This window comes from Peromyscus maniculatus, chromosome 14 (assembly GCF_049852395.1).
Source record: "Peromyscus maniculatus bairdii isolate BWxNUB_F1_BW_parent chromosome 14, HU_Pman_BW_mat_3.1, whole genome shotgun sequence".
In the NCBI taxonomy this organism is placed as follows: domain Eukaryota; kingdom Metazoa; phylum Chordata; class Mammalia; order Rodentia; family Cricetidae; genus Peromyscus; species Peromyscus maniculatus.
In genome coordinates, this window is record NC_134865.1 from 14,244,898 (window position 1) to 14,264,603 (window position 19,706).

The 19,706-nt window shown below is 39.7% G+C and overlaps 1 protein-coding gene across 8 annotated transcripts; it reads left to right on the plus strand.

The window, feature by feature from the left end:
• Positions 1 to 1,730: 1,730 nt before the first annotated feature.
• Mbip (MAP3K12 binding inhibitory protein 1) lies at positions 1,731 to 17,733 on the plus strand. 8 transcript variants are annotated; one of them, XM_006985250.4, is made up of 9 exons: positions 1,731 to 1,928; positions 5,375 to 5,494; positions 7,178 to 7,396; positions 7,475 to 7,571; positions 9,989 to 10,054; positions 10,285 to 10,437; positions 11,847 to 11,944; positions 16,103 to 16,141; positions 17,146 to 17,733. In XM_006985250.4, the coding sequence occupies exons 1-9, from the start codon at positions 1,800 to 1,802 to the stop codon at positions 17,251 to 17,253; spliced, it is 1,029 nt and encodes a 342-aa protein (XP_006985312.1). In that variant the 5' UTR covers positions 1,731 to 1,799; the 3' UTR covers positions 17,254 to 17,733. The 8 variants fall into 8 exon arrangements, with proteins under 8 accessions (XP_006985312.1, XP_006985313.1, XP_076406748.1 ...); XM_006985251.4 differs by having other exon boundaries at positions 17,149 to 17,733; XM_076550628.1 differs by having other exon boundaries at positions 1,738 to 1,928; positions 7,157 to 7,396.
• Positions 17,734 to 19,706: the final 1,973 nt, after the last annotated feature.

Below are 19,706 nucleotides of genomic sequence, written 5' to 3' on the forward strand. Positions count from 1 at the left end.
TGAGCAGTTCATATCCCATGCTTCTGGCCTCCTTGGTCACTTGTGCGCACGCACGCGGTCACACACATAAATTAAAAATAAAAATTGTGAAATTAAAGGCTTGGATTTCAAAATCAGTCATGACAAAGAAAAGAATGAGCAGCATCTTCATCATTCCCAAATATGTAATAAAAAGTCCTTTATTGCCTAAAAAAATCTCAAGTTCATTTCTTGGCACAGAACAAGGACTCTTAGATTCCCATTACAATTATCCCCCACTAACAAGAGAATCACGGACAAAAATGCGCTAACATTGCAACGAATTGTGAGTTTCTATTAGCTATAAGGACGATCAACTTGAATGAGAAGTTTGCTTGGTTTGGGTTTAAATCTTGTGAAGGCTCTATCTCCAAACATAGGTGTGCTACAAGCTTTACATCTCACTGCTAGCAAGGAAACAGGCAAGCTTTCTCAAGATTCTGTTAAATCTGATGATCACAGAAGTCTTTGAAAATAACTGAGTAAGGGGCTCCTTACAGACAAGTCAAAGGAGTTCTTTCATTTTTCACTATCCTTATCCCAGTGTCCCTTGGTTCCTTATTTCTTCCTTCATTCAGCCTGTTCTCAAACTATAGAATACACACTAAGCCCATTCCTTTCCTACATGCTAAATGCACTTAACAATCAGGATGAGGACTTAAATCTTTTTTTTTTCCCCCTTTGGTTTTTCGAGACAGGGTTTCTCTATGTAGCTTTGCCAGGCTGGCCTCGAACTCACAGAGATCCGCCTGCCTCTGCCTCCCAAGTGCTGAGATTAAAGGTGTGTGCCACCACCGCCCGGCTTTTTTAAGGGTTTCTCTGTGTAACAACCCTGGCTGCCCTGGATCTCGCTCTGTAGACCAGGTTGGCCTTGAACTCAGAGATCTGCCTGCCTCTGCCTCCAGAGTGCTGGGATTAAAGGCATGGGCCACCATCACCTAGCAAGTTTTAACTCTTTCATCCTTTATCTCTTAAGAGCTTGCTTTAAAATTTTAATAGAACTCTACATTATAAAATTATAACTTTTTCAGTTATAATAAAGCTAATACCCGACAAGTGTCGATTTAGTTTTCTGCATCCATTTGAAAGAGTGTGGTTACATGAAATTAGTTGGTTTACATTTCTATTGGATTTATAGTAAAACAATTTTAGGATTGAGTGCCCAGTTATTAGACTGACAAACTGTTGCGTGTTAGAAACTTGGCAAACTATTTTGCAGATGTAGTCATCAATGTCCTTTCCTGGTAGGAAAATGGGGCATAACGTAGCCCTTTTATTTTTCTTACATTCTTCGTGTCAAATAACCTTGTAGAGATGAAAATGTTCTATCCGGTTACGATCATCCTGGGTGAATTTTCCAATATTTGCAAACACGGAAGCCCCGTTCCATCATCGCGGACCCACAATCTTTTCCCAAGACAACTCCACATCGCCATGTTAACATTTTAAATTCTACTAGCGGGACTCAAATTCTAACCCTTAGCAGTAATTCACAGGGAGCACCTAAGAGCCAAGGCACACTTCCGAGCCACGACGACCCACGGAGAACACCACCAGAGAGGCCCGCCTCGCCCTAGTCAGCACTACACGTTCCCTCCGAGCGCAGATATCTTGCTCTTGATTGGTCGTCGTGCGTGTCTGTCACACGGAGAGGGTGGGGCCTGCCCCCAGCGCTAAAGGAGACGCCGTGGTTTTGACGTCATCTCGGGGCGACGAAATCCGCGAGGGCGGGGCGGGTGCGAGCCCTCTCGGCCGCGGTTCGGGGAGGCTGTGGAGGTGTCATGGCTGCTGCTGCGGAGCCCAGTTCCTCCAGCAGCAGCGAGAGGAGCCTGGAAGGAAGCTCCAGCCCCCTCCTCACCCGCGAGGTGCTCTGCGAACTCTTTCGTTCCCTGCACACCCTGACTGGACAGGTGAGTGGAGGTGCGGCGGGGCCGGGGGGCGGGGAGCATCCCGGTCCTCTCCTCTCCGTCCTCCCGGAGGCGGGGGTGTGTGCAGCCGGGATGCCGAGGCCGCGGCTGCCGAGGCCGGGAGGAGCCCGGGGCCCAGCTGCCTGGGCCCGCGAGAGGCCAGCGGCACACTCGATGGCCGAGCGTGAGTACCAGGTTCCAGAGAAAACCCGGGTCCTGGCGCCGAACGCTTGCAGAAAATCGATGCATCAGAGATGGGGAGGGTTAAGGAGGCCCCTGGCGCTTACAGTCCGGTCCTTTTGCCTTCGGTGTATTTATTGCAGAAATTAATTGGTTAGTATGGCCTGAAACTTTTCCTAGCGCCATCTCCACTCTTTAGGGGGTGTTTAACTCTGTGTTTTGTTTCTCTTCTTATTATTTATGGCATCTATTACTCTTCAAAAAGGGGCATGGAAGATGTTTAAGGATTTCTGAAATAAACCTTGTAATGTGCCTGAATTTTAGTGTAAATTGTTGGATGAGTTATATATGGCCAATTCTAACTTTATTACTACTGTCGTGTAGCTATTAGCTAATTGTTCTTGCGGAAATGTCATAGTTAAATTGGATTTTAAAAAGTAGGTTCCTTCACTGTACTAGATAAAGTAATCCATGATATAATGAAGCTAATTTTTAATAAGGAGCAAAAGTATGTTTGCCTGTTTTTAAGAATATTTTCTGTCAAACACGTTTCCTAGTTTGGTCTAGTGCATGAAATGGAAACAATACACATTGTGTCAGGAGCAGTGGTACTCGTGACAAGAGGGAGTTCCCTGATCTGTGAGAATTCTTTTTAAAACCCTTAGATGGATGAAGAATTAGTCTTGTAAAAAGTTATTTTAATAAAAAATGTAAAAGCTTAGTACATTTGTTTTGACTGGCAAACTACTTTGAGTTGTACATTGTTTGGTGTTGTGAGGCAATTAGTAATGGTCTTCCAAAAATCAAAACTTTTAAACTCAATTGCTTAATAAGAATTTACCAATTTTTTTCAAAGTCTTAAACACTTTCCTTATTAACATTTCAGTGGTAATATCCCAGATCTTTAAATAGTTCACAGTCAGAGAACTTTTTGGGCATTGATTTGGAGCTTAATGACTTACTCATTCATATTCTAATGTCAAGATGAGAAAAAATATTCTTGTCTACTATGTTTAGAAGTTGCAAAAATAATTTACATCGATAAATGGTTTGAACATCTAAAGTATTTTGCTTATTGAATTTTTCAAAATGACATAAATTTATTCCAAAGGTTCAAATGAAAAAATGATTAAATCTTAACTTATGGCATCTGCCAAAAAATGTTTAGAGAAAATGAAGTTTTCATAACATAGTAAAGGAACCTCTATACAATGTCAAATATAAGATTTAAAAAAAAAATCAATTACATGCAATTTTAATAATATCAAATATTTTGAGGTGTATGATTTAAGCCATACACACTTATAAAGTTGTCCCTGGGGAGTGTGTCCTTTTGCAACAAATTAAAAGGATTTTGAAGATGTAAATTGCAATATGCCTTAGTTCATCCTAAGTATCATTGAATTATTAGTGCTTTTAAATAGAAAATATAAAACTGAATTGTTAAAAAGTATTTTTCCTCCAAATGCAAAATATACTAATATTAACCTTTTTCTTTCCTCTCATTGGCCCATGTTATCAAGCTAAAGATTTGTTAGCTTAGGTTTTTTTTAAATACTAATGTTTCTACTGAACATACATAATTGAATAATCTATGTTAATAGCATATTAATAGAATATTTTGAATGCCTGGTTACTGTTCCAAGAGTTATGGGTTAAAATGCATAGAATTCATATTGTTAATGAGGAATTTGCTGAATGAATAATTGGATGTATTTGGGGGTCATTTTTAAATTAATTTATGACATTATGGTTTGATTTCCATAAGAGACCAAGTATCTTGAGTTGCCTTTGAAGACTTACATAATTCTGATGAATTGGCATGAGAATATGACCCAACCATTAAGATTTCTTTTCTACAGTTATTTTCTCTAGAGAATGTGATACTTTGCTCTGGCTTAAGGTTTGCCTGCTTTTCCCCCCACACCATCGAAAATTTGTCATAATCAACTATAGATCTCTTGGAGGACTATAAGCACATGCTGATGGATTACTTTCATACACAGTGAATTCAGTAATCTTACTAATTAATGTCAAATCTTAACTTAGCTATAAGCTTATCTTTGCCAGTATAGCCTATGTATAATTTCATATTTCTTTATGTCTGCCAAATATGGACTTCAGATGCTTCTGTCTCAGCAGTAAGTGTCTATATCCATTATAAAGTAGAGTACTTATTTTGGGAACCTGAGATTTCTTTGGTTCCATAGACAGTGATTCATGTTTTGGTTTTTTATTCTTACAACTTACTAGATTTATATTTGAACTCATGAAACTTGTATCTTTACTTTGTGAAAAATATGACTAATTTTCAATAAGTTATTCTTGCAAAATAAGATATAATTAACCTGCTTCCACTATGGAGTAAGTCCTTATATGATGCTATGACACATGTCCTTAGAAAAGTTTATAGGGATTCCCTCATACTCAGTCAAGTGATTACAGATGAAAGTCTCTCCCTCTAAAGTTTTGACTGATTTTGATATTAATTAAATATCCAGGTTCTTGGTAGTTTTCTGGTTTTAATTTTGTTCTAATGACTCACTAGCTGATGAGAAATTTTCATGTAATGAGACTTACAGTTTTTTAGAAAATCCTTAGGAAACACTGGACATCCAGTTCTGGCAATTTGTTATGCTGCTATGGAAAAGTACTTTTTTTCAGCTCAACAATTTCATAACTGATATTTTGTTTTTTATTTGAAGTAGTTACTGCCATCTATCCCTATGTGTGAATAATCTTGAATATTTTTTAAATTGGTTAAATTTGAAAACAATAAAAGTGAGAAGCCTTGGAGATAATGACTATTTTAGGCATGTGTTTGTGTGATATGTAACAAAGAGAATGCACTTTCTGGAACTTCTGGAAAGCAGCTGTGCTTCCTCTGTGGATGCTTAGTTGGAATTAGTAGGACTCCAACTAGGGCAGACCTATTTTGGGACACCTTCCAAAGGTATTTTAGATACCAAAGTATCAAAAGAGGTCCGTCTTTTTATCTTCCATGGGTGGCTTCTCCTCAAAGATAGCCCCATTATACAACCATAGGAACAGAATTAGAATAATAAGATTTTTATTCATCTTTTTCAAAGCTGTACCCTTTGATTTTTTAAATGGCATCTAGGTAAAGCATTTTATTATGTCATTGAAACTTAGTAACTTTGAGCAAAATAGGCATGTATTACTCCATAGAAATCTTATTTTTGTGATAATCCCAGATATACAGCTTAATCGTGTAATTTTTGTGATGTTGCTGGTTTGCTCCTTTGAAGCTTAACCTCAGAGATGATGTGGTGAAAATTACAATCGATTGGAACAGGCTCCAGAGCCTCTCAGCATCCCAGCCTGCATTGCTTCTCACTGCACTTGAACAACACGTTTTGTATTTACAGGTAAATTTCATATTAGAAATGTTTACTGGGATAGTGAAATAGAAATTAATTACAGTTAAATAAGCTGCAGTATTTGTCAGTTCTACCTCAGCACTCTGCTAATAGTGTTATTAATAAAAGGTTACCTAAATCTATACTGAGTCTAAGTCTGTTCATTTCACTCCGGATAGTTATGAGAATATAGCTCAATAGGCCGATGTGGCTATGAAATTGAATAAATGCAATTCTATTCAATTCTAGGCTTTGCTGAAAATTCAATACAGTTCATCTCTGGTGGGTTATAATTAAGCAATAAGACACGGCAGGTGTGAGTCATGCTATGATAATGATTCCATGCCTTGGGTGAGTTTGGAGGCTCATGGAGTGCTTTCAGTGGTTCAAGAAGTGGCATTATCCCAGCATGACACATCCTGGAGTGTCTGTTGCAATTAAACAGTTTCAGCATAGTTTTTAAAAAGAAAGTCATTTCTGTGACATTAATGTTGCATCTTAGTGAGTAGCCAGTCACTGTTTCCTTTAATAATTTGAAATAATTTATCCTTGATATTGGAAGTCAATATTGAATTATTTATAATAGTATTGTTACATTTTTTAATATTTCAGTTTAAGGAATGAACAGTGTTATGACCTTGCTGGTTGTTGTTGAACATCTCTGGGAGTGTAATTGACGTGAGTTGCAGGTTTCCTCTAATCAAAGTGAAATGTGAAGCCTCAGGGATGAGCAGAGCTGCTTCTCCCTCCCGGTCACTGTCCTGTGTTGAAGATGTCATAAGGTTTCCGAGGAGTACTCGGCAGAGTAAACAATGGGACAAACAAAATTGTATGAAAAGACGCTTGGGATGTTGTTTAGGAATAATGTGTTAGTTTTCAGCCCTGCATTCATTAAATAAGGTAACAGTTTGTTTAAAGGGCAGGTGATGAGCTGTAGAACTCAGTTGTGGGCCATATTGGGGTGGGGATGGCTAGGAAGACCAGAAGTAGGTGAATTTCCACTATGAAGAAGCATTGTTTTTTTTTTTAATCTACTCTAGTTAGAATGATCTGTTTCCATTTGGGGTCTTTGTAGCATGTTTTGTTTTGTTTGTTTTGTTCCTTTTTTTTTCCTTTTTTCTCCCATTGTTCATTTTCTTTATAAAATTTCCATTTCCTGACCTAATAAGATACTTGCTATGTCAGAACAGGGCTGAAGGTTCACTTAGTGTGACACCTATATGCTTCATGGCCATGCTCTGCCATTCCTTTTGGCCAGCTGCACTTGGAAGTGGAGTCTCCAGACCCTGTGATAATGCAGGGCGTTGCTGAGTGAGAGACGCTGCTCCCCTGCTAAGGAGGGGGAACAGGGAGCCTAGGGCTCTGAGTGACGTGTTCATTAAGAGGCGCCCAGGCCAGAGACTAAAGGCTTTGGTTTGGCACAAAATAAAAGAGTGACAGGATGATTTTCTCAAAGAACATTTAAATTTCCTCAGGTTTTCTTTTTCTTTTTTTAATAATTTTTACAGCAAACGATAAGGCAACAGTAGTAGAAAACAGTAAACACGTGTGTGGTCAGACCTGCGTTTCCTTGTGTGCCAGCTTTTTGTATTTAATAACTGATAATATTCGCTTACTCAGCATCAGTTTATATAAATATATCACTAATTGAGTTAATTTGAACCTGAGCAGATGTCACTGTGTTCTTTTCAGCCTTTTTTAGCAAAACTTCAGTCTTTAATTAAAGAGAATTCAACTGCAGTTGAAGAGATAAGACAGACAGAAACGGAGACCAAGAGGGAAGTAAATGCTAAGCATCCCATTGGGGACCTACAAGATGAAGGAAAGCTCAAAGACTGTGATGTAGATGTGAAAAAGACACAAATCCATTTCGATCCAGAAGTAGTTCAGATAAAGGCTGGCAAAGCAGAAGTAAGTTTGGGTGGTGCAGGGGACATTACTTTTAAAAGTTCTGTTGTGTTTGATTGTTAAAATATTTGTTGTTTGTAGATTGACAGACGAATATCTGCATTTATTGAAAGAAAACAAGCTGAAATCAATGAGAACAACGTCAGGGAATTTTGCAATGTTATTGATTGTAATCAAGGTAACTAGAAGTTTATTTTTATAAGACTTTAAATATTTTTGACAACTGCTGTAATATTTTGTTTTAAAAATGAATAACATTAAGAACAAAATTCAGTTTTACAAGTCTTTAGTTGGTAATTAAGGCAATAGGAATTTTCTTCTGTTTAGCAATGGACTGTGTTGTCAAGCTGATTTTCATTTTGGTTAAACAAGAATCAAGTGAAGGTAAACTATAGAGACAAATGTTTCCCATAGGAAGGAGAAGGTGTAAGTGTGTTTAGGAAGTGAAGGTGGACGCTGGATGGCAGGGTTGTGCAGACTCACTGTTAGGAAAGAACAAAGCAGTGTGACTTTCAGGTCTGTAAATGTACCAGTGACCTCAGTAAAGCTGACAGCATTCTTCAAGAGGGAGCAGTTTTCTCTTTACTCCTGAGTTTCATCATGGAGATATCCTGCTTGCCATGAAGACTGTGGAGTTTAGGCTTTTTCCCTTTTTTATTGTGCTTACATTTGCTGTATTTCATCAGTCTCCTTTCCCTCTTCATTTGATGCTGCGGTGAGTTTCAGGTCCTGCAGTGAGCCTGCAGAACACCTTAGACTGTGGAACACTGCCTTAGATCATATTCAGTTATCCTTGTAAGAACCAGTGCATATAGTTCTTAGAAAAACGTTGTGGAGAAAGGTTCATAACTGGACTCGACATTTTTCTTACTGCCTTTCCTCTCTCTTGGCTGATGATTATAAGCATGGAATTGTCAGTTGAACCTGTAAGTGACATAATCACATTGGTACAGGATGCTCTTAACATAGTAATGTAAGCTCACTTTGGGTTCTAAATTTCCCTTTTTCTACTTGAACTTTTGTGGCTCTCAGGATTTAGCCTTTTAGGACAGGTGTGAGGGTGGCAGATCTCAGGTTCGACAGTCCAGTTGCATGCCCCTCAAGAGAAAGGTTTGTTGAGGGCTGAGTGCCTGTGTCACTAATGTTGCTCCTCTGTTCTTCCTGCTAACTCTATTATTATAAACCATCAGGGGATAGAAATTGACAAGAAGTGAAATGCTCAGCAGGATTCCTTGGCCCATTCAGTCCCTTGCTGGCTCAAAACAGTGCTAGCAAGAATTGCTGTGGAGAGGGACTAGCTCTCAGGCATTCACTGTCCCCACACCACGCTGCATTTCTCTGATGGTCTGTGCATTTGGAATAGAGCCCTGGAATGGATCATAACTTTTTTTTTTTAAACACCCTTAGACCAGTGAAAGGATAAAAAGAATAGAGAAGTGTAGGCCCCTTATATATTTTGAGGTGTTTCCAAGGTAAAGAAAATGAGTCTGTTTAGTACTTAAATGTGCAAGATTAAGTGGGTTTGCAATTTGATTTACAGTTTGACTTATCACAGATGTGTTAAACTTAGGCTCCAAAAATACATTTTAATGTGTTAGTATATTTTTTAAAAACCTTTCAATTGGTCTAAGAAAAAAAATTTTAAAAATCAGATTTCATGGAATAACAAAAGACTTAACTCATTTTATACCCATTTTTTATAAAATGATGGGAATTTATCAGAAAATTTACTGCCAATTATAGTTTTACTGTTACTTCAAGTATTAGCACATTTCTATATGTTACTGTGTTATATACTGTGTGTTTATATATTACAGTTGTGCTAATATTTACTAGTATATATCGTTAACATATTTCTAACTTCTTTTTTTATAACTTATTTGTTGATACATCATTTAAAAGAAATTATAGTTTTCACCTTGATAAAAATATTGGGAAAATTTTCACAACCTATGTTTTTTAAAATTATAGTTTTTAAAAAATAGGATTGAGAAGAATGATGCCTTTTTGATCTGGACTTTTTCAATGAACATTGGAAATCTAGGAACAGAGGGAAAGTGTATGCTGTACTTGAGGTTTCAATGTGCATTGCACTTGAGGCTTCAGGGTCTTTTTTTATCTGGAGTTCTGAGATTTAAAAAAAAAGTATAAAATAGACAATCGGTTCATCCGTTAGATGTTCATTAATTTGGTAATAACAAAAATGCTTTTAGTTTTGAAAGATAATTTGGTAAATTGGCTTCTGTTTATATAATGGAGTTAAAATATGGTGCTCTAGAATATATGAATTATTTTCTCCAAAGGTCAGTGGTTCTTAGTAATAACTAATTTTTAAAAAAATTATCAGAAGTTATGTCACTTAATGTTAAAGGTTTTTCTATATGTAAATCTGAACATTAGATAAAAAATATTACATGTGATTCAATTCAGAGAGTAAAGACCACCAAAATTATTCTGTATTTGATAGTAATGTAATTATTATTGCTTTTATTTTTAATTCTCCTATGAGTAAAATATGAATTAATAGTTTATCATAATCTCATACATTTGTAATTAAGACTGTATTTGGTCTAAATTTATCTAAATTCTCCCTAGAAAATAGTTGTGCCAGAACTGATGCCATCTTTACTCCTTACCCTGGATTTAAAAGTCATGTGAAGGGTAAGTAGCCACCATACAATGTCTGTCCCTGGCAGAAGTCTGTTGTAGCCTCATAACAGTATGGAATAGAAATGCTTCTCATCTAACCTTAATTCTGAAACAAAACATTGCCTTTCTTCCTTTTTGAGCTTTTGGTTAGGTGATCATTATGGAAAAAATATACTGTTAGGGAGAGAGAATTTCTGTTTTTGAAACATAAACTCACATAAGCTTAAAGTTTCTTAACTTAGTTTCTAGAGTTGTGAATACATATGGGCCACAGACTAGACCCGAAGGAATTCCAGGGTCAGGTCACAAACCTACCGGCATGCTTCGAGATTGTGGAAATCAGGCCGTGGAAGAACGACTCCAGAACATCGAGGCTCACCTGCGATTGCAGACGGGTAAGGAGAGAGTTAGGGGATGTTCTGTATGTGCCTTTGCAAGTCTTAAGAAGTTAGATTCCTGTGGCTTCCGGATTCTCCTTGAACATCCATTGTACAGCCCTCATTCTAGGAGCAGGAAACAGTTGCTGAAGTTCTCGGTGGTTAGCTGCTTCTCCTTAGTACGTCTTGCCACTTTCTAATTGGGAAACAAATTCTAAACAGATTCTGTTAGCCTCGGTTTATTGAAGTTACAACAGAAAATCAATGTAAGGTGTTGCTATGGCTAATTTCAGAACTTGTATGACTACCTCTAATTGTTATTAGCCCCTCCGTCAGCTACAAAATGTAGATAAATGTGGTCCTGGTCCTCAGTGCACTCCTGATGATTAACATACACATGAGTAAGTCCCATGGATGGGGAAATGACCCCGTATTTATTGAACAGACAGAACAGCCTGTCTGTGGAAGTGTCACGCCTGTGCCAGCCTAGCACTTCACGTTACCCTGCGGAGGTAGGTGCTGGTACTGTTGGGAAGGGGGTAACACTGACGTCCAGAGCGCTCAAGCAGCTTGCCCAGGAGGTTAGAGCAGTGACAGCTGGAACACACACACACAGTGCCACCTGTTCAGTCTCCGTGGGCTTGACTCTCCTTCTGAACGCCCCTTCTACTCCCTCTCACAGCGGCTGCCATCTGTTTGTCCCTAAACCTCCTCCTCTGGGTCATTTTTCACCCTGTGACCAAGTTGTAGATTTTCAGGCTCATATCTGCTCTTGTTTCTACCCAGCTAAAACTTCTTGACTAGTTCTCTGTCGCTCCCAAACACACAGCCACCTCCGCACTTAGCAGGGAGACTGTGGTCTGGACCAGGCAGGTCGCGGTGGCAATGCCTGAAGGAGTAGAGAGGTTCTGAATCCAGTAACGACCCGGATGTCCAAGGATCTCCCACAGAACTTCAGTTGAGAGTTGTGAGAAAGCCCGTGGAACCGGTTTTCTAGGTCAGAGGAGAGACACCCACGCTAGGAGAAGGTGAAGGAAATGATGGGGAAGCGCAGCCATCAAGCGGGACTGTCGTCCTGTCTCTGCAGTATTTGTCCTTCTAAGTGACTGCCACCCTGTTAGAAACACTGCTGTCTGCACAGAAGCTGTTCAGTGTCCCCTAAGATGAAGTTTGTAGAAATCTTGTAGCAATGTGGGACGCACAAACAGTATTTAGAAAGCAGAAGTCTGTAATTTGTCTCAGAATTCAAAGTGAAACTGTAACTAAGACTGAAACCATGAGTTAAGGGTTTCACTTGATTTTGCTTTCATCTGTTTTTTTTCTTAAGTTTAAATGGTTTTCATTCTTATGTCTTTGCATGGTATTTTAAGAATAAAAATGGTAAAACAGAATTATTAACATTTTAGCATTTTCCCCCATGAATTTAGGTGGCCCGGTACCAAGAGACATTTATCAGAGAATTAAAAAGCTTGAAGATAAAATCCTTGAATTGGAGGGCATCTCTCCTGAATACTTTCAATCTGTAGTAAGTATTAATGTCTTAAGAACAAAGTGTTATTTTAGTTTGGGTTTTTTCGTTATGTGGTAGTACACTCATTGATCCACGTGTGAAACACTGTTCTCAAGTAAGAGATAGAGGAACTGAGGCCTGTGGAGGTGATTATCTGCTTTCACCATCCCGATTCGGAGGATTTTTAAGTGTAGGAGCTCTTGTCAGCCTCGTCTCTGGAAATTGTGTCCAGCCATCTTCGTGTCATAATCACTCAGCCCGTGGTGGTCCAGCCTGCGACTCCCCGTGCAGCCTCGGGAAGCAGCAGACCCTTCCTTTTAGAGCTCGGACTCGGCTCATAAGTAGATATATTTCTCACAGTTAAACAGACCCGCACCTCACACTTTCACCCATTGTCTTTACCCATATTTGTGTAATTCCTCCATTCCCATATTCACTCAGTCATCCCTTTTTTAAATTTTGATTCTTTGTGGGTTTCACATCATGCATTCTGATCCCACTTATCTCCTCTTCCCCTCACATCTGCCCTCTGCTCTTGCAACCTCCCCCAAACGAAGCCAAATTCAAAACAAAACAAAACAAACAAACAAACAAAAAAACAGAAAAACCAAACAAAAAAGGGAGAAGAATGTTGTCGTGGCAGCTGTGGTGTGGCCCCCGAGTCACCCAGTTCACCCTTTAGTCCATCCATCTTTACTTGCAAATGTTCATTGCCTGAGTCATTGGTCCTGCTGGAGGCCTCTGGCTTCTGCTCTGCCACTGATACTGGGCCTCCTCTTGGACATCCTATTGTCCTGTGTTGTGGAGATCCTGTAGGTTTGGAGGTTCATTCTTAACCCCCTTTCTCAGGGACATTTGAGAAACTCTTCTTTCAGATAGCCCTGAGCTCACTCTGCTTCCCACTGTCTTCTGAGGAGGTGCTTTGTTTTCTCATGCTTGTTTGCACTCTGTGTGTGTGTTTGAGTTTTGAGACACGTTCTTACTGTAGAGCCCATGGCTTAGGCAGGCCTTGAACCCCCAATCCTCTGGTGTTAGCCTCCTTCCACAGTTTACAACTAAACCACCAGCCGTGCCCTATCCATTTCTCTACTCATGCACTTGATGTCTGATCCATTCTGTGTGTCCCAAGGTGAACCTTGCTTGAAAGGTTCAAAAGAAAGCAAGAAACAGATGTGGACCTCAGCGTGGTAGCGCACGTCTTTAATCCCAGCACTCAGGAGGCAGAGGTAGGAGGACCTCTAAGTTTGAGGCCAGCTTGGTCTACAGAGTGAGTTCCAGGACACAGAAACTCTATCTTGAAAAGCAGGTTAAAAAAAAAAAAAAAAAAAAAAAAAAAGAAGAAGAAGAAGAAGAAGCATGTGGAAACATAAGCAATAAGTTCTCTAGTATGAGCAAAGCACTGTGAGAATATACTAGTAAACTGTTATGTGTTTACTGTTTTCAAGTACCATAATTTAAAGTTAGTCTTTAGAAGGACTCATAAAGATCCTATCTTTTAAATACACTAGTAAGCTACAGTCTTAAAAGCTTGAAGTTATGACCGAGAGGTGGTGGCACTCGCCTTTAATCCCAGCACTTGGGAGGCAGCCAGGCGGATTTCTGTGAGTTCAAGGCCAGCCTGGTGTACAGAATGAGATCCAGGACAGGCACCAAAACTACACAGAGAAACCCTGTCTCAAAAACAAAACAAAACAAAACAAAACAAACAAAAAAACAAAAGACAAAAAACTTTAAATTACAACTGAGCAGGGTAGCACACACCTTTAATCCCAGCACTTGGGAGGCAGAGACAGATGGATCTCTGAGTTCAAGGCCAGCCTGGTCTGCAAAGTGAAGTTTCAGGATAACCAGGACTGTCACACAGAGAAACCCTGTCTCAAAAAACCAAAACCAAAACAACTTTTAAATTACTGTGTTAAAACATTTCCATGTTGAAGGGTCAGTTTTTTAGAACATTTACATTAAAAGATGCAGCACATGTTGATGCTTCTCATAGTTTTCTGCTTTTTGTAATAGTTTACCTGGGAGTTTGTTTTTCAACAAATGGAAAGAACTTTAGTTCTTTTGTTCTGTGAATCAAATATAATTTTCCTTTTTCTGTTAATGTTCACCTTTTCATGTGCTGTACTCTGACATTACCCATGAAAATCAACCTTGATCTGGCTTTTGTAAGCTTCTCCATGTGTAGAGTTCATCTATATGTGAATCTATATAAAAAACATTTCAATTAAAATCTTTTTATAGTTCAGAAATTCAATTTCCAACAAGCGATCACTCCTTAAGACATAAGGACTCATTGTTTCCTTATGCCCTAACCAGAAAGGCTGGAGTAGAGTCCACATAGTCTTTCAGTTCACTTGGAGATAATTTGCAACATTATACCATTACTCTGTATCGAGAGTAAGGCATGCAGACTTCTTAGTTCCTGTCAGTGGGAAGATAACCCTTGAGTTGACTGGTGGGTAGCTCCTAGAGAGGACTTGCTCTGTTATGGATTGCCAGTCTAAAATCTTTCCATTTGGCTTTGTGCCACATCTGTTCAGAGGACAGAGTTAGTCTGGATGTCTAAACCTTTCCAGTTCTGTGCTGTTAACCTGCATGTCATGGCTAGTGCTAATCCATAGGGTGTCTTCCATCCAAAGATGTAATTTTAAAGATCTAGAAATCGTTTTTTTTCACAAAGCACCACTTTATCCCAACTTGCCATTATCCCTCCTTTTCTGAATGCCTAACTCACTCCAGCTAATCTCCATCTGTATTTCTAATTCTTCTTTCCAATGCAGCTGTGGAGTTAGTAAGCCGCATGCCTGGGAGTATTGCAGAGTTCTCACTCACTGTGTTTCAACCAGCTTTTCAGCACAGATTGTCTCAGCTATTTCAAGTGTAGGTCATAAAATTCAGAAAATAATTTGCTGTTTCTGTCTTCATACCTTTCTCTACTTTCAAATTCACATTCCCCTAAAGAGCATCACCCCTCCAGATTTTCTCATTTCTATCAATGACAGAATCATTTTACTAACCAGAAACTGGACTTCTCCTACATCCAGTCTCCAAGCTGTTTCTCTTAACTGTTTGCTGCCCATCCTGTCCCCATCTCGGGATGTTACTTCACACCTAAACTCATAGAGCAATATCTCTTCAGTCTTAGTTGATCTATTGCTAAAAGAGTATAAAGCTTTCCAAATACTGTTTTTACGAGTCACTTCCCTGCTAAATGCTTTCAGTAAATCCCTGCCTGGAAAAGATAAAAAGCTGGATAGAGCGTTGAAGTTTCTCTACAATTTGGTGGTGGCTTCTTCTGTTGCTGTTGTTGCTGCTGCTGCTGCTGCTGCTGCTTCTCTTCTTCTTCTTCTTCTTCTTCTTCTTCTTCTTCTTCTTCTTCTTCTTCTTCTTCTTCTTCTTCTTCTTCTATTTTTTATTTTTTTTTAATTTATTGAATCTTTGGGAGAAAGCCACTGTCAGATTGGCTCCATAACACATGGTTCCCTGACTGACTCTTGCTCTAGCAGCCAAGGGGTTGCATCATGATCTCCTTGCACAGCTGAGACTCCTCAGGCTAAGGAATGCCTTCTTTGGGGAACGAGGCAGCAGAACATGGGTTGGTTTTTTTTTTTTGTTGTTGTTGTTTGTTTTTTTAAATGTATATGAGTGCTCTATTTGCATATTTGCCTGCACTTCAGAAGTGGGCATCAGATCTCATTGTAGATGGTTGGGAGCCACCATGTAGATGCTGGGAATTGAACTCAGGACCTCTGGAAGAGCAGCCAGTGCCTTTAACTGCCAAGTCATCTCTCCAGTGGATTCTGCTTCTTAAACAGAGCATTCTATATTATGTAGAACACAGAATAAGGATGTGAGGGGCTTGTTGTTTCATTAAGGTAATACTAAGAGTCTGTAAACTAGAAAGAGCACCTTTTTCCACAATTACTCAAACTCATGAGCAGCTGGTAATGAATGGGAAGCGGGTATTTGCCAGAGAGGAGCTCGCTGCTCCACTGGTATATACCACAGTGGAACAGAACCCAGCCCTGTGGAGGTGACTTCATGGACAGTGCTTGGCAAGTTTGGAGTTTGGCTTGGGGCTCCCAGATGCTATCATTTATTGCAGTCTTCTATAAGGAAGTAATGCTGATATTTTTCTAAACATTGATTATTTTGTTACTTTTAAACTAGAACTTCTCTGGAAAAAGAAGAAAAGTCCAACCCCCTCAAGTAAGTTCTTTTGTCTTCCTTTGGACTTCCAAAATAGATTGATGAGCTTTCTGATTAATAATAGTGCCCACTCTGGCTGCATTTAGGTCATGCCCTAGCAGACTTTAGGTTGAATTGGGGAAGTAGTTTTACTTTTAAGAGCATAGAATGATTCCAACAGGCCAACTAAACATAAAAATCTTTACCTTATTTTTAATAGAAGAATATTTAGGTTAGGAAACACTTAAATGTCCTAAATAACTTCAGTGTTCTACCCTTTCCTTATTATGGACACCACTAATTAGCATTATCTAAATAAAAAAGAGGGTGACTTCATGACTGGAGAGATGTCTTGGTGGGCAAAGTACTTACAGCACATTCAAGAGGACCTGAGATCCGACCCTAGCACCTGCATCCAAAGCAGGGTGTAGTTGTGGAGCCCTGTTTCCTCAGCACTGGGAGGTAGCAGGGTGTAGTGGTGGAGGCCTGTTTCCTCAGCACTGGGAGGTAGCAGGGTGTAGTGGTGGAGCCCTGTTTCCTCAGCACTGGGAGGTAGCAAGGGTGTAGTGTGGAGCCCTGTTTCCTCAGCACTGGGAGGTAGCAAGTCTTCAGTGTTTGGTTCTTGCTATAGATTATGAGGATCCACAGGACTCCTGTTTTGTTTTTACAAAAGCTTTTACTAGCCTTTCAAAGCACGAAAACTCCATGAGAGCTTTGTCATTAGGAAAGAGAAGCAGGTTAGCATGGCTCTGTGTTTATATATGCATTTGTTCTGTGTTGTTGGGATGGGATCCAGGGCCTCACATGTGCCAGGCAGATGCCCTGCACTGAGCCATAAGGTTGCAGCCCAGAAGAACTAGCAGCCTTGTTAGTGTATGCCTTTAAATTCTGGCACACTCACCGCCCACAGCTGTCAGTCTTAAACATACACTGCTGTGCTGCTGCATGGTTAGGTTCACTTAGCACCTTATCTGCAGTAAGGAACTTCAGTCTTCTTCAGCAATCTGTGTTCGTCTTATTTCCAGCAGAACTATTCCCTGGCTGAACTGGATGAGAAAATTAGTGCCCTCAAACGATCCCTGCTCAGAAAATCAAGAGAAGCAGAATCCATGGCAACTCACCACCTTCCGTGAGAACCGCCTCGTCACAATGCTTTCCTTTAAGATGCATGTGCGTGTAACCTACATATGTTTAACTGTTTGCAGCATATTTATCAACATAAACTTTTCTGTGAAGTCAAGGTTTATTTTCACATGAGTCTGGCTTGCAGCACACAATCAAGTATTCCAGTGTTTGGAAATGATGTAAACCCTGAAAATAGCACTGTTGGAATTTATTTCCTTCTGTTTTAAAGGAGGCATTTTGGATATTGAAAAACTTAATTTGAAATAACTTCTGTTGGTGATCTACCAGAGATTATTATTTTAATAGTGATATTTAAAAGGACTTTATATTTGTAACATTGAATAACCAGTTTCTTAGTTTATATTAGTATTTTGTACATAGTGGGCAGTTATCAAAAATTTATTGACAAAAAAAACTGACAAATGCATGTATATAAACTTTTTTCCCATATGTCTTTCTTACTGTAAATAAACAATTGATCAACTTTATCACTCTGCTGGCTGTGTGGCCTTGAGCAAGTTAATCTCTTTGTGCCCTGATTTGCTGCTCTAAAGGGAAATGACAGGAGAGCCTCCTTCATTATGGCTGTGAAGAACAGTGAGCAAAATCCTGCTGGTCTGTCCTGAAGGAGTGACGTAGTACACATTAGCATTTAATGTGTGTCCGTCTTTGGACGGCAGTAAAGCCCTCACAGAGAAGTTTTATCGCCACAGCTGGAAACAGCATGTAAAAGATGTAGCTGCAGTTACATCCAGTAAATACACAGTGGCTGGTTGAGGATTGTTTGGAGGCAGGAATCAGAACTGTCCCTCGGACCACTTGTAAATGAAGAGAAGTTAGAAGAGAACCAGGAACCTGGAGCTCGTCTGGAGGAAGCGTCACCAGCCGTCGGTCTGGCTCACTGGCCTGGCTGTGCTGTCCCCAGCTCACTCTGTCTCCTGCTCTCCCTCTCTGCCCACCCTTTACTGCGTGTATCACTTACGCAGTTACAAAAGCCGCTACACTTTGGCTTTACCGTGTGAACTGATAACAATAGTTCTGTCTTTATCCCTCCATTTATATTTTGGTTGTGAGCCTAGCCTGTAACGGCTGAGCCATCTCTGTAGCCCAGCTTCACTTGTAATCGTCTTTGATTGGCTTTAGTATAGTGTCATCCCAACTCTTAGAACCTCACCTCCAAGAACCACTGCTTACTGTTGCGTCTGGAACCTGCTGAGAAAGCCAGAACTAAGGGCCATGCCGATGGCAGCTAGCGTGGGGAATTCGCCCAGAGGAAGGTCTGGCGATAACTATTCTAGAGCTAGTAGGCTTTCAGCCTTTTGTCCGTTCTTGGGTGCATCACTCACTGAAAAGTGATACCAGGAGTTAGGGAGGCTTATTGCTCCCTTAATCCAAGCTACCCGATGACCATTCCTTTTGGGTTTTTGTTACGTGACACAGCTGTTTCCTCCTAATGGTAGTGTCCTTAAATAGGTGTGGAACGTGGTTAGAAAAAGACCTGCTTCTGGGGACAGCAGCAAACCTCCTCCTCAGTCCATCCCAGGTTACACTCTATCAAGTGTTTCCTAGGGGCTTGGCCTTCCCTCACTCTGGATATTTACAAACCAGAGTGTCTTGGACCTTGAGACACTCAGGTTTTGAGAAACACCCATGTAGGAAGCCTGCCTCTCCTGCTTCCTTGAAGTAGATCCCGCGCCAGACATGCGCTCTGTGGGTGCTTCCAAGTTATGACTAGGAACACTTGGTCTCCAGGGTTCAAACTCTTTGTTTTGTTTTGTTTTAATGTGGGTCACTGTATACCGCAGAATAAGGATGTCTGGTTTGATAAGATCTCCAAGCACAAAAATTGCTGCATGTGACTAGGCCTTTAGGGAATGAATGAAGGTTATTGCCACAAAGAAAATGGGCTGGGACCTCTGGCCTTTATAAAAATTTCAATTTACTCAGAAAAAATTTTCAGTGATATTAACTGAAAATGTATGATAGAGAGACGGCATCTCAGTGCATCGAATAAGATGTTTAGGGGTTACAGATATAAAAATTGATATTTGGGGCCTGGAGAGATGGCTCAGTGGTTAAGAGCTCTTGCTCTGACAGAGGATGGAGTTTGATTCCCAGCAACCACATGGTGGTTCACAGCTATATGTAGTGGCAGTTCCAGGCCATCGGATGCTCTCTTCAGAACTCTCCAGGCACCAGGCATACATGTGGTACACACACATACTTCCAGCCAAACACACTTAAAACTCATACACATAAAAATAAATCTAAAATTTTGTTTAAAACAACTGATATTTTATAACTTTAAGTTGGATATCCTTAAAAAGACAAAATTTATTCCAATATTGGTTCTTTGGACTCTTGTGAGATCTATATTGAAAACTTAATGATATAATTTTTTCATACATCTTTTTGAAACATTTGGATGTTTTCTTTTATCCCAGGAATTAATCAATAGTTA

Excerpts from the sequence above, each read along its gene's own strand:
- Mbip (XM_076550628.1), top strand. The coding sequence starts at position 1,800 with ATGGCTGCTGCTGCGGAGCCCAGTTCCTCCAGCAGCAGCGAGAGGAGC. Across the intron at positions 10,438-11,846 it reads TCACCTGCGATTGCAGACGG|GTGGCCCGGTACCAAGAGAC; the intron begins GTAAGGAGAGAG and ends CCATGAATTTAG. Across the intron at positions 11,945-16,102 it reads CTGAATACTTTCAATCTGTA|AACTTCTCTGGAAAAAGAAG; the intron begins GTAAGTATTAAT and ends CTTTTAAACTAG.